The sequence below is a fragment of the Calliopsis andreniformis genome, chromosome 3 (genome assembly GCF_051401765.1).
Source record: "Calliopsis andreniformis isolate RMS-2024a chromosome 3, iyCalAndr_principal, whole genome shotgun sequence".
Classification (NCBI taxonomy): Eukaryota; Metazoa; Arthropoda; class Insecta; order Hymenoptera; family Andrenidae; genus Calliopsis; species Calliopsis andreniformis.
Genome location: NC_135064.1, coordinates 5,877,436 through 5,892,924, shown reverse-complemented (window position 1 = coordinate 5,892,924; position 15,489 = coordinate 5,877,436). Strand labels below are relative to the sequence as shown.

General features: G+C 30.1%; 1 protein-coding gene across 1 annotated transcript; it reads left to right on the top strand.

The window, feature by feature from the left end:
• Window positions 1–207: 207 nt before the first annotated feature.
• LOC143177261 (uncharacterized) lies at window positions 208–15,441 on the top strand. Its single transcript, XM_076375123.1, has 8 exons — window positions 208–388; window positions 450–584; window positions 2,847–3,296; window positions 7,353–7,429; window positions 12,219–12,380; window positions 13,507–13,704; window positions 14,297–14,455; window positions 14,546–15,441. The coding sequence occupies exons 1-8, from the start codon at window positions 286–288 to the stop codon at window positions 14,648–14,650; spliced, it is 1,389 nt and encodes a 462-aa protein (XP_076231238.1). The 5' UTR covers window positions 208–285; the 3' UTR covers window positions 14,651–15,441.
• Window positions 15,442–15,489: the final 48 nt, after the last annotated feature.

The window sequence follows — 15,489 nt, the reverse complement described above, 5'->3', positions numbered from 1 at the left end:
AGTGTGAGTTTTCATGTGTTACGAAATAATAATTCGAAACGTGGAGCGTACCGAACAACGAGCAAACCTGAACTGGCATAGAAGTTTCAATGTACGAATTACCAACAACTTCATCCTCGACTTGCGCTCATTCGAAAATCTCATTGATGCGCGCGCATACCATTCGATCGCTCGATTGGTTGTTCGAAGTCGAAACTGTTTCTGCTACCTACATGTCCATGTGTTATGTGCGGTGTGTTCTATTCTTTGATTCTATGTTGACTTAATAAGAAATTTTATCTTGACATGGCAGCGTATAACTTAAAAAGTCCTGATGATGTCAAGGAATATCTGAAAAACTTGCATATTGAGTATAAATTTGGTTGTTATAGCGAGAAAAACCCTGAAGGTGAGAGAAATCATTCTTAAGGATTCTAACCTCTTTGCTGAAAAGATACATTTTTAAATAGCTTGTCATCTGTTGGGCGACTACACTGAAGCAATAAAGCAGGATTTCAACGAAGCCACCAAAATATATAAAAACAACTGTGACGAAAGAAACTATGGGAGGAGTTGTACGAAATATGGAGATTATAATGTAATCGGTAAGTTTTGTGTGGTACATTTTCATAGATGTACCACTAGGTAGCGCATTTACTATACCGCTAAATTTCAAATTAAATCCTATAATTATTGAATAGATTTCCTTATGATTAATTTAAGGGGACGGTACACTTTTGAAGCTCAAAGAAACTGATTATTTTCGAACATTTTTTTCTATAATTTAATAAGGTAGTTTACCCACTAGTCCATTATTTGGTAGAGACATTGATTCTTTTAATGAAAAAATGTATTTAAACTGAAGAAGAGGGAAGAATACTTTTTAATAGTCAATCTAGATTGTTTAAATTAATGATATTTACTAATAACAAAGAACTTTGTAGCCATACCTAAGGCAGTTCACTCGATGCTCAATCAGTACCCAGTAGTTGATTTTAAAGTATTTATTTATTTATTGTATGACAGAATGAGATATCTAAACTTATTGTATGATCAATTTGAGAAAGTTCAAGTAATACTACGTTATTATTTATTGAAATTATTGACTACTGAGTACTGATCGAGCATTGGGTCAATTACCTTATGAATGAAAATACATGGTCATTTTTTCAAATAGGTTTCTTTTCAAGCTGTTACATTAATAATTAATCGAAATAAAAACGATTGTTGATCCAGCATAAGAAACGTGGATACTGTGTTAACAATCTATAGTTTTTGTTTTTCATATGAAATCTAAGAGTTATTTAAGACTTTGAAGTATAGGTTCTAAGTTAGGGATTAATGTACCAGATTTAAAAAAAATTGATTTTCCTATTTTTCCAGGTATTTTGAAAAAAATATTAAAAATAGCACTAAAGCTCATTTTCTTCTGATTGTAAAAAGAGAAATAGCACAATTATCAAGAAACTAGCTAAGTAATCTCCAAATTAGTCTGTAATTCAAGGTCGTAGATGACTTTTTAATTTCAGATAAAAAACGCAGGCTATAAACTATCAATGCGTGAATCTGTCTTTTATGTAGTGACATATACAATCCTTTGAACTTCCAGCTGGAACAGCATCGTGATAAGTTGTTTTTGTGTATAGGGAGCCTAATATAGAAAAATAAATGAGATTAAGTGGATATAGTGGAATGATAATGTGAATAAAGTGAAAAAAGTAATCAAAAATGATAGTTAACACAAAACGATTAAACTAAGAGGGTATTGGAGAGAGATTACTCATCTTGAAGGAAAAGGAAAAGAGAAAGAAAAGAGATTAGGTAACCACATGGCCATGAGTGGTAAAGAAAAACAGGAGGAGAAAACGCATAGGAGAAGACCTCCTAAGCACATTTCAAATCCTAGAGCAGCAATAGAAAATAACAGGCAGAAAGCACTAGAAATAGAAAATAAGAAAATGGAAAATTTAGAAGAGAACAACAACGAGGCTATTGAATCTTCAGTTCTGAGTAGAATTTTAAATAAAATGAACAAAATGAATAAAGAAATAAGTGAAATAAGAAAAGAAAATATGGAGATGGAGGAAATAATGAAAGAGGTAATAAGTTTAAAAGACTAATTTGAAGAGGGAAAGAGAATGGAAAGAAGAATAGACTAAATTAGAGTAAAGAATTTAGGAATTAGACAGGACTGAGGAATACAGATGTAACCAAAAAAAAGAATAATTTAATCATTAGAGGATTAGAAATAAATAATATAGAAGAAGAGGTACTCTTTTTAAAAAAAAAAGAAGTAATAACAGCAGTTGAAATTGAAAAAACAACACAAATAAGGAATGAAAGAAACAAAAATTTGATAAAAATAAAATTAAAAAGCTTTGAAGATAACATAAAAATAAAAGCAAATAAAAACAAGCTAGAAGGACAAGATATTTATATTGACGACGATCTCACTAGAAAAGAACAAGAAATACAGAGGGAAATTGGAAAAATAACAAGGAAAGAGAAAGAAAAGGGCAACAAGGTGAAAATAGGATATAAAAAGATATATGTATATCAATGGAAATAAGTATACATGGAAGAAAGAACCTGGTCAAAAAGGTAAGGGGTTGTTTCGTAAAGAAAACACAAATTAAGGTATACAATCATTCCCATTTTTATTAATTGTTAGTCTAAAAATTTGGAAAAGTTATCAATTTGAAGAAAAAGACCATGTATTTTCATTAATATTAAGTTACAGAAAAAAATGTTTGATTTTTTAAGTTTCAGAAATGTTTCTAGAACCCGTCTTTTAACTAGAGTAAAAAGTGGCTGGTTATTAAATCGATAAGAATTTTATTTATGTTTAAGATGTAATGTCTGTACAGGTAGAGGATGTGAGAAAGACTTTATGCAGGCATACAAATACATGAAAAGAGGTTGTGAACTTAATGATGGAATTGGTTGCCATCATGCAGGCGCTTTCGCAGTAAGCAACGAAAAGCTTGAAGATGACCGAAGTGTACAAGTTGCAGACGGAATAGCAATGCTAAGAAAAGGTTGCGATGCTAACATAGAGAAAGCTTGCTTTCATTTGTCAGGTATTTTTCTGAGTGGAATAGAGGGGCATGTAGAAAAGAATCTAAAGGAAGCATACAAGTTGTCTTTAAAGTGTTGTGAATTTGGAAATCCATATGCTTGTGCTAATGCATCCTTGATGCACAGAAATGGTGATGGTGTACAAAAAAATGAAGAATTGGCTCATGTTTTTAAGAAACGGGCTGAAACGTTAATGGATGAGATGAAGAATTACAAGAGGCAACTGAAATTTCAACAAGGCATTGATTAATAATTGCATTTTATATATTAAGGTCACTGTATATAGTAAATAAATAAAATGATTAATTCTAGTTTTTATAAATTTGTCATCTCTTTATCTTGAAAACAAGACGAAATACTGAGTTTCATATTTGCATTTGTTTTAAATTAGTTAATATTAAAAAATAATATGATTCAACATTTTCCCTATTTTCCATGAAGAAATTTTTAAAGTAATACAGATGTCAAATACTGATCAAGATAATAGAAATTTTTAATTGCTAAAATATGACATATTCAGTCATGTTTAAGTTGACTGGCTTCTGCTGTTTAATTATATTGGATATAATCTACATGTTTTTTTATCTATTTTTTTTTTTTTTTTTTTTCCAATAAAACAGTCAGAGTTTAGGGGACTAAAGTAGTCACGTGACTCTTCGAAATTGACAGGTCGGTATCTGCTGTTACAGTTTTCGTTACAAGAATAGCATTACTTACAGACATGTAGCTGTCTAATAAAGATGAGATGGAGACATTATGATACCGAGTTAGGAACACGACTTAGAAAATTTCCCCCTCCACTACACATGCTATGATACGAGCCACGTATGTGTGAGCTTGGCGCACAGCTGAGAAAAGTCAAGAAAGAAGGCAGATATGACGTTTATTCTCTCACTCTTGAAACGCTGAGATTCAACCGTTCAAGTTGCCAAGTGACACGAGCCACGCATTTTCTCAATTGCCCAAATATTTTCATTGTTCGATTTGTTAAAAAAGAGTAGTGGCGGATGTACTCTTTAAGAGGCCCGAAACCTCATGAATTTTTAAAGCCCCATTGTAATCAATAAATTATGGGCAATGTGTAATGTTTTATTTTTGTGCAATATTAAATACATATAAAATTAAGAATATTTGGATCGAGTATTTGACAAGACATTTGTTTCACATTTATCGCATTAATAATGTAGCTATATAATCCACACTCTAGGTATGAAAAACTAACAATAACTCAGTATATTTTCATTCGATTTGCTTCAAATTTTTGGTAGTTGTTGCTAATACTATTCTGTTCAATTGCACTGTTGTGCGTACGGAATTTCTGGTAAAATAATGCATACGTACATATTGTTCGGGACTTTGCTTTACAAGCCCCGAGATGACCGTCTGTGTGTAAATCTGCTATTGATAAGAGCCCTAGAGATTTTTATGAAATTTTTAGGGATGAATCTAAGAGTGATGCCGTTTTGTGTAATATCTCTATGCGTATTTTTTATGAACAATTAAAGCATGTCTATATACATATCTTTGGAAATTAATAATAGCATTCTGAATGAAGGCTGTTGGATAGTAAATAAATGAAATAATTAATTCTAGTTTTTATAAATTTGTCATCTCTTTATCTTGAAAACAAAACGAAATATTGAGTTTCACATTTGCATTTAGGTTTTAAATTAGTTAGTATTAAAACATGATATGATTCAACATTTTCCTTATTTTCTATGAAGAAGGTTTTTAAATAATATAGATATCAAATACTGATCAAGGTAATAGAAATTTTTAATTGCTAAAATATAATATATTCAGTCATGTTTAAGTTGATTAGCTTCTACTGTTTGATTATATTGGATACAGTCTACATATTTTTTATGTATTTCTTTTTTTTCAATAAAACAATTGGAGTTTGAAAACTAATTGAAAAGGAAAATATTAACTCAAATTTATTTTTCGTACTACTTTATTACTAAATGTAATTATTTATATTAATTGTAAATCATTTTACATTTTATGCATAAAATTGTAGATAGTCATACATAAAGATAAAATATTTGTACATAAGTACGTCCCGCACTTTTTATTATCCCATTTTTCATAAATATTACAGGTATGTATTTACTTAATTCTTACACATTCAAGATTTAAAAGTAGAATACTTTGTTTTATATCGTGTGTTGCAAAATAACATGTTTTGTGAATTTATGTTACAAGAACATAAATGATACAATCACTTAACAATAACATCCATGGATAAAAAAGTTGTACTCAAAATAAATAACAAAATAAAAACTCATTTATTTTATGTTTAATTGCAATTTAGAAATCAACGTTTCTTATAAAAAATCTAAAATTCATGATGTAATAACGTCAAATGGAAATGCATACAAATACGTATTCTTCAGTATGTAGCATCCTAGATAATGAGTAGCATAGACTTATCATTCAATATAATTTGGCATACGAGATGTTGAACGCTTTATCATATTCGTGATACACTCAATGTTATCGACTTTGATGGAAAAAAAATTACAGTGCTATTGATAGTAGGAACTATAAGTAAATAGTTTTAGGACTATTTAAAATCTAGAACAATCTGAAAATAAATGTTATACCTAATTGAAAAACGTATATAGCATGTTTCCATATTGTAATAAATTGCATTTGAAAACTGCTGCTATTTATTTCTGAAAATTTGAAAAGATTATCATAAAAATACATTAAATGTATAAATACGTAACATTATGTTAATAGTGCTTCACTTGTAGCGACAAGGTTTAAGGGTTATACATGAATTTGCATAATAATTTAACTAAAATTATATAAAAAAAGAGTAAAATGTTATCTCAGTAAAGAAATATTGGAATTTTTTATTTTATTTTTGTAATATGAACAAGAATAATTGAATTATAAATAAGATTTATAATTAATTGAATTATAAACAAGATTTATAATTATTCGAATAAAATATTAAACGATTAGCAGATGGTTAAAACTGATTCGGGTCTAAGTAAACACTAGTAATTTATTTTGTCATCACTGAAAATCATGTTTTCTTATAGTTATCTGAGAACTCTGACCATCCTGTCCTCATCATATTCAATAGTCTACATAAGAACGCATTCGTAGACATTGTTAGACATTATACTAACATTCTACTCTAACTCTCAGACCAAAGTTAGACTCATTGACTCATCCATACCGTAGTCTTGTACTCTATATAGTTGCATTTACTACGTGTTGTCACATCCATTAGCTTAAGAGGATATCGCTGTTTAGATTGTCATTTTTGCGACTTTCTTTGTGATTTTTTTTATAATGCTGAGTAGACTGCTTTGTAGTAGTGAAACTTTACAAATATATTTATTCATCTTATAAATATAAACATTATTTTTTTCATCCAAAAATATTAAAAATTGTAGGTTTTATAATTTTTTGTTTAGCGGCCATTTTAAAAAGGTACTCCACTGACTTTCATGATTCCAGCCGATTTGCTAGTCTGAAACAGAAGAGGAAGAAGTATCTTTATTAGGAAGCGTGTAGTTATAGTAGGAACTAGGAAAAAGTAAAAATCTCGATAAATAAAAAAATGGTGGCACTTTAAATTTAAAATTACTATTTTTCAGTTCCATGTTTGTCTATAAAATATACAATAAAATAGTAAAACACAATATTTTTTAAAATCTCTCCTTCCGATGATAAGGGGAACACCTTTTTTAAAAGACCATTAAAGAAAAAATTATTACAACAATATTTAATATTTTGGAATGTAAAAAATACACTATATACTTATAAGATGAATAAATAGATCTGCAAAATCTCAATACAAAACAGCCTATCCACCATCATAAAAAAGTCACAAGAACAATTGCAAAAACGACATTCTAAACAGCAATACCTCCTTAATATTTAGTGCTAACTGGTGTTGTAAATAAAAATATCAACGAAACGTATTATATTGTAAAGTATAATTGGCCTATGGCGTTTCACACCGAGGAATCCAACAATATAATAAAAACATACAGAAAGACTGAAAATAATTTACTATATAATTCTTTAGATAAAAAAATCTTTAAGAAATCGAATTTTTAGTTTTTTGCCAAGCGATGTAGAAGTTTCACCCTTAACAGATTTATTGTTGCAATTTTAATATTCTATCAAGATAACATTGTTTTATACATTACGTACAATAAGCATATCGTGTATAGTGCACAACATTTTGAGCATTAGGTACTTGTATTAAAAATCGTGTCAAATGATATCTCGTTAATTATTGAGTTTCGATTTTATGTATATCTTAATAGGTTTTTATTTAGCATTAAGTATTCTTTCGAATCGTGTGGTCAAGTGTTACAGATTAGAACTGAAAGACTATATGAAGGTGACCTTCATATAAACAACTTTTGTTTGAAACATTTCTTTTTACATAACAAATAATCTACAAATCAATTCAGGTAGCAGAGTTAATAAACTCATTCTGTATAACATGGTCGTATCCTTTTTACTTGCTAGTGTAACTTCAGTGATTCTGAAAATTATTCAACTGACCATCATTCACGAGTAGAAAATCCTAAAAACGAAAATATTCATAAAGAAAATAAACCTATTTTATGCTTCATATTATGCTCTAATTGAGCTGCTCATTTGTCAAATCGATTAACTCCACAAAACGAAAATATTCATATTTATTTTAAATATAAAAAGTTAAGCTTAAATCAAGTGCTTTGGTCCTAAAATTGTAAAACATTTAAAAAGTGGAGTTAATTACTTTGGTCTGTGTACGATTCAATAATGTATTAATATTTTGTGAATCATGAACAGATTCTACATATAGATTTACTATTTTCTTTCCTTCGGCTTTGCATTCTTGCACTGATGTATTAAAATCATAATTCAGGTTCTGCAATTCATAGGTTCATAAAAAATCCACGATCATTAAAATGACTCTAAATGAATGGGACAATTAGACACAAGTAGAATACACAACAATTAGGATAGAATTAGAAAGGAACATTTTTTTATGTCAATGCCTTTCGTGTATTTGAGATAATGCAGTAACAATTATTACCAATTTCTCTGTAAGTACTAAAAACGAATTATGTATAAGTTTCACAATTCTCAGCTATACGAGCAAGCAGTCATACATCACTGATTTCGGAACACTGGAAAATTATTGTACAGTACATGTATGTACATATGGTAGACGAGAAAGTCGCGGAAATCTGGTACCTATATTTACGTTGTTGAGCTAGGTCAGTCTCTGTAATAACACGTGTGGCGTTTTATACATATGTATCTTTAAATTGTAGTTAATGTCTTACTTTTAAGATTATGCATATACTTCTAAGCACGCTATTATTTTTCTGCAGCAGTATTCTATATTACATTATTTTCAGTTATACGGGTCATTCTATAATGATAAAAGTACTTAACACTGTAGATCTTCCTGATTATATTTCCTAAATATCATTGTGATCTCATTATGAGATTATGAATGCTTTGCAGTGGATTTTATTTTAAGAGACTAATTATGAACGCTTCAAGCAATTAGATAGATCTATTAACATTGTTCAATAAGTGAATATATATTTCAATTAAGGCTATCTTCAATAAAGGATATAGTCAAATAAAGAAAAGTGCGCCTGAATCAAATTGAGCTTGCCATATGTCAATCGAAGAAACTATCTGGGAAAACCATTTCTTGAAAATTTTAACCTGTGATCCCTATTATCAGGGCAGATGTTAAATTAAACATGATTTATATTTTATTCTTGATATTTTTTTATTCTATCCTATGAACCGCTGTAGCTAATGTGTTACATATTTGAAAACTTTTAAATTTTTTGTTTGAAAAACTTATTTTGTAAAAATTGAAAAAGTTTTTAAATGATAATTTCTAATTGAAGCTATCAAGTTACAAAATTTATTCTTATAAAGTAGAAACTGCTTGACATACTTAGTAACTCTAAATTTTTTCAAAATTTTTGAAATGGCGCATTAAACTAAAAAAGAGTTAAATACTTCTGGTTTTTATATTTTATTGAATACATATGCATACTTACATATTACACATACATACGTATAAATGAGCTATTTTTATATGGTATCCCAGAGTTGGCGATACAAGCGGAAAAATCATGATTCTACATAAAAAAATATTTCGAAAATATATAACAAAATTTCTTGATATCATACTTCGTTTCCGAGAAAACTGATTCTGAATTTAAAGCAAGAATGAGTGTACTTCTGTACATGTTCCCTTTGAACACTATCTTCAAAATGTTATCGTACTAAACACAAACTCCTGAAGTCTTTGACAATTCAGCTTTCAATGTTTCTTTTATATTTAGTTATATTTACTTATACGCTATTTTACATTGTTTACGGTATGACGCTTTTTTTAAGGTCCATGACCGCGCGTCACTCGGTTAAAGGGCCAGAATATCTCAGGGCCTAATAGGACGTTAAAGAGGATAGCACACTGTGCAGGCAAGTAATGGGCCAGTATTTTAAGCAATATTAAATACCATGTAACTAAAAAACTATGCATTTACGGGCGTATGTGTGCTTGAACTTTATTCATTGACTTCGTGTCTAGAATCTCTTCTCCAGAAGTGTCCCAGGTTTCTATTATTTTCTATGGTCGTTAGGTCAGCGTTTCATGCAACATAAAATAGCGTAGAACTAAAAAACTAGGCGTTTCCGGGCAAATGTGCACATGAACTTTTTCCATTGTCTTCATGTCCTCTCATGACCTATCCCCCCAAAATATCTTGCATGTTTGCAAATGCCCTGTAGACGTACAATGACGGACAAAAAATAGTTTAAAATTAGTTTTTGCACGTATGAGTATTAGTAACTTCTATACAAACTTCATATTTCACTCTTTATTTTATATTGGAAGCGTTCTGGGATATTTTCGCAGTCCGTACAACATTTAGGATTACATCCTACAGGGTGTCTCAGAACTAGTGGTATAAGCGGAAAACAAGTGATTCTAAATGAAAAAATAAGTCAAAAATATAGAATAAACTTTTTTTAAATGTAGTGCGCGAAATTCGATTCCTCGTGTCTGTGTAGCGTGCGCGAAATACCCTATTCTCACACTGGGGCCGCGTCGTACACGAAATCATTACTTCGAATTTCTCACACTTTGTTTCAAAAAATAGTACGTGCAACACAATGTACTATTCTGCTATCGTGCTTCATTTTCGAGAAAACTGAGTTGGTATTATGATCGAGTGCAAGTGTACGGAAGTACAGTTTTGGGTGCTTGAAGGGTACTCGAGGTAAGGGGACACTCGCGATCTGGTCACTGACTACACTGACTGTCTCTACGTATGCTAGGAGCATTCACCTTTCCCCTTTTATTCCTCAAATGCCTAAAACTGTGATTCGATACACTTATACTCCGTCAAAACTCAATGTTAATTTTCTCGAAAACGAAGCACGATACCGCATATGTACTTAGAAAGTAACGCAACTGAAAAAAACGTGATTTTTTTATTAGAGTTATAAATCAATTTGGCAAACACGTCTCTATTTGCTATAAAAAGTATACTAGTTAAGGATAAAAGGTATGCAATTTATTCAAAGAATTCTTCAAATGTAAATTACAAATTATTTAAATAATTACAAGAAAATTATTTAATCCAAGTAACACATAACTATTTTTTAGACTAATTATTCAACTAAGATAACTTTAGTTAAATAAAACTACTTTTTATTTCAATATTATATATTTAATAAATAATTTTCTCCAAAATTCATAAGTAGTTACTTGCTTCCTCTCAAAAATATACTTTTTTAAGTCCAATCACTTTTATAATGCATGTGTAATATGAACAATTTTTATTCTACATTTTCCTCTTATTTTTTTACGTAGAATTATCTCTTTTCCGCTTGTACCGCCAATTCTGGGATACTCTGTATAACTCAGTTTCATAAAACTGTGGCGTGTTTTTGTTCTGCCAACTTTTGTAATAAATTCTTTCAGTCTGCCAATGTGATTTTAGCATAGCAGGTACCAAAGGATGAGTTTCCGCCCGCAGCCGTATAAAGAGTGGTACAAGACAAATTCCTTGAGTACGAACGTTTCGAATGCCATCGAGTCGTATTGATTATCTCATTTCACTCTCTCCCCCCTCTGAGTTTCAGTGAGACCCCTTCTTCTGTATTTTCGAAGTCCCCCTCCTTGGTATCGGTTGGTCAGACAGTGGATAAAGCTGATTTACAGCGGTGCCTGCATCATTAGTCGACCAGAAGGACCATGCGGTACTACCTGTTCACTTCGAGCTGTGCCCTCGTAGCCTTCGCTTTTGTTTTCTTCGCCAATGGTACCCCGGTAAGAAGAAGTTTCTGTCGAAAATTTTTCCAGAAAATGCTTAAGCTATGGTCATAATAGAAGAAGTTTATTTTAAAGCTGATTTTTTCTTTTCTGTTTCATTTTATCGTTTTGTTCAAGGTTGCTTATGAGTTATCTGTTTGCTTGCTTAGGTGCATACTGCGTCATTGCAGAGTTCTTTCATTTGCAGATTTAATAAATTTGAATTATATTAAAAGGAATATACTTAATTATTTTTTAGTATTTTTTTTCTTAATAGTACTGTGTTAAAATTCTTATTTTTCCTCTTTTGTTAGTAGATGTAGATTAGGATACTATTAGGTTCCGTTAAGTTCGGCTCATGGCGAACAAGAAATAATTGAAAAATGTCTGAATCCGGTTTCCCAAGAATTCTTTTTTTTTTTGAAAGTGTAATGGTTTAAAACCTGTTTGACGAACGTGGTTTTGTCCCTTCTGATTTCATTCTTCTGTTTCTCTGTTTCACGCGTAAATGTTTATTAAAATGTAAATAGTTGACAGAGGATCTATATCTATATTTTGGAGAAGTTTTGTGAATCCTAACGTTTTCTAATACCAATTATAATAGATAATGAAATATTAAAGTCAATATTTTTTATTTGTAAAATGGTTGTATGGTTAAACAAAATTTTATTTACATTATCGAGTGTTCACAATGAAAGTATTATTTCTTATTCCTTTTAGTTGAAATTAATATTTTTTAATATTATTGTACTTTTAATAAGGAGGAAAAAGTAAACAGTACAGTTAGAGATTATTTTCATTAAATTATACATGGCCATGACACATTATTTTTCTAATCACATAGGTAGCCGGCGATGAGCCATCAAAGTCTACAGTAGATGTAGGTCTTTACTATGAATCCCTATGCGGTGATAGTATACGATGGATCAAAGAGGTACTCAAACCGTCATACGATTCAATCAAGGATTACGTAAACATTAATTTCGTTCCGTACGGAAAAGCAACGGTAAGCATAATTTAAAGTTTAATAAAACATTTACTATAAAAGTAAAATTAGGTACGCGACAGTTATTCACATTTTACTTTATTAAAACCGAATGTTTATGCGAATAAAATAAATTTTTTATCGTACCTTTTCAATTTATTTTTTAGGTAAATTTTAACAAATTAAAATATTAAGGAATCAACTTATATGTCAAATTGTTTGGTTTTGGCAAAGATTTTAATGTCAATTCCATATTTCTAAATAATTATGTTATATGAGTATCTTTCTTACCTAATATTAAGGGTAAACATCATCCTTAATCAGCACTATTAAAATAAAATGTGATATTGATAATGATTGAATCGTGTTATCATGAAGATGCACTGTCTGAAATCATTGCTACTATCTTTAATTATATTATTTCATTTATCGGTAATATCTTTATCTTTTAATCATACTCTCGATATAAATAATATTGATGTAAATCAATACAGTTTGCACATTGATAACAAGAGATCAGTGATACTATAGTGCTCTTTTTGACCAACGGATCAAAAATATAGCCTAAATCGAAAATTAAAAAATTTTTAATTTAGAAGTTTTCAAAATAACAAATTGAAATTTAGACTTACTTTAGACACAAATAATTTACATTTTGCACTTTTTTATATAGTGTCTAGCAAAGTATTTACTTCTCGATGATTTAAATATTAATAATGCGAAAATATTTTTAAAAAATGGTTGAAAACTGAGTCATAATTCATTATCAGATTACGTTTATTTTTACATTTACTTAAATTGTTTACTCTTTGATAATCTTATATATAATACAATTGAATTATTTCTATTATATTAAATCAACGAAAAAAGGAAAATGTTTCATTTATTTTAGTGAAAATTTTGAAAAAGTTTTATTAGATTTATTTATACAGATAAACGTACAAGCCGAAATATTTTCAATTATAAAATATGTGATTTAAGTTAGTCGTAACTAGCACAATTTTCTTTAAACTTATATTCTTCATAAACTAAAGTTTCATACGAAGAAAATTTATTTATGTGTATCTCTTATATTTTTATGTCGAATACTTCATGCCGAAGTATAAAATTATCTTTTCTTTGTATAACATTGATTCCCGATGTATAGCAAACACGAGACCCTCAAACCGGTCTGTGGGTGTTCTCTTGTCAACATGGATCGGCTGAATGCGATGGGAACATAGCACAAGCCTGTGCTATTCATGTAATCAAAAATGAGGAATCGGCTGAAAAGGTCCAGCAACTCACTGTTTCACTTGTAATCTGTGCAATGACCTCGAGATACCCACCGTCTGCTGTCCCCAAGGTATCCATTTATCTACTTTTAATTGACTTGAAAAGTGGTCACTTGAATACATCCGTGGACATTAGTATTCATAATTGCTGAACATGCACCATAGTTATTTTCCCTCGGGCAGGGAAACTGTTTTCTTGCATAATTTTCCCCGTAATCTGATGAAAGGTTTTTAAGTAAATAGTTAATTGATACCATATCTTGGTAGATTATAGGAATCATAAAAGAATTCAAATTGTATGCTAAGAAGAATGTTTAAAATACTCTGCTTTGCGAAATGGAGTCCTGGCAGAAAATCATATCTTGTTTTATTAACCCTTAGCATATCAAGGTGAGGTCACTCGACTATACTTGGGGTCTGAGTTAACCCCACCTTGGTATGCTAAAGGTTAATAGATTTTAGTTTACTCCTTAAATGTAAAACAATCCTTCAGTTGTTAGATTTCAGTACATATGAATACATAATAACAGTAAAAGTGACATTTCTAATTTTGTATTAATATAATTCTAGAAGAGCATTTTGGCTAAATTTCCCTTTAACTTTTATAAATACATTAAAGAGTTTCTCATTATCTCTTTATCAAATTATTAAATACATTTTCAGTGTGCCGATCATGTAGGATTGACTCAACAGTCGAAAGACAAAATTAAGGAATGCATCGCAAGTTCTTTAGGCGGGGAATTGCTTGCTGCTAATGGCGACAAAACAGCGGCCTTGAACCCTCCTCTTACTTTCGTACCGACGATAACTATCAATGGAGTAGTGAGTATTTAATATTGCACGCACGTTCATTTAACTTATCACGCACCTAATGTTTAATCATCTCTTCTTCCTGTTTTATTGCGTCTGTAGGTGAATAAGGACGTTGTCAGGGCATCACCATCCAATAGTTTCGTTAACCAAGTTTGCGCGCAACTGCAAGAAGGAACGAAGCCGTCGCTGTGCAGCAATGCTTAAAAATAAACAGCTACTTAACCCCTTCGCTGCTGAATGTTCTATAGTGGGTCAATGTTTTTTATACAAAGCTATGTACAAATTATAATATCTTGCAATGCCCTCAGGACATCATTATGTCAGCCTATTAACAGATTTCATAGAGATAATTGTTATTTGTGGTATAAGAATTTTATACAGAAATTTATTTTTTGGTAAAGTTACAAAGCAATTATGGTGGACCGTTACTAAATATATAGTTAGGCTCGATTTAGATATAGTAGTCAATATATAGTGGACTATTCCCAAGTTTTATTATGAAGACTGCTATGTTGTAAAGAAACTTATCTGTATGAATTATCTATGTTAGAGTTAACAAGCACTATTAAATGCTTAAACTAAATGTACGAGAAGCCTCTTTCTTTGTATAACTTTGAGCTTTTCCTATGTTAACAGTGCAGTAATAGCGTTAAGATCGAGAGCCTTTTATGAATAATTTTCAGTACCTAAGCAAATTGCTAAAGTTGTTAATAGAGATTGCTGCAGTAATATTTATCACAATATTCTTTATATCTTTTATTAAATACTGTAATAAAATTAGAGACTGTATCATAAATCCATAGTGTTTTTGAATCTGTAGCGCTATATTATATCTTAAAGAAGAAAAAATTGTAAATAATTAGTCCACCATAAGAATTCAAGCAATAATATCAATTCTCCATTATGTATTCTGTAATGAAAGGGTTAAATATGCAAGCAAGAATCGAATAATCTTAATAAAGAACGAAGAAGAAAACTCGAGATAATAATCAAAATCACTGTATTGTTCTTTTATAATATATACAAGTGCCTATGTACAAAAA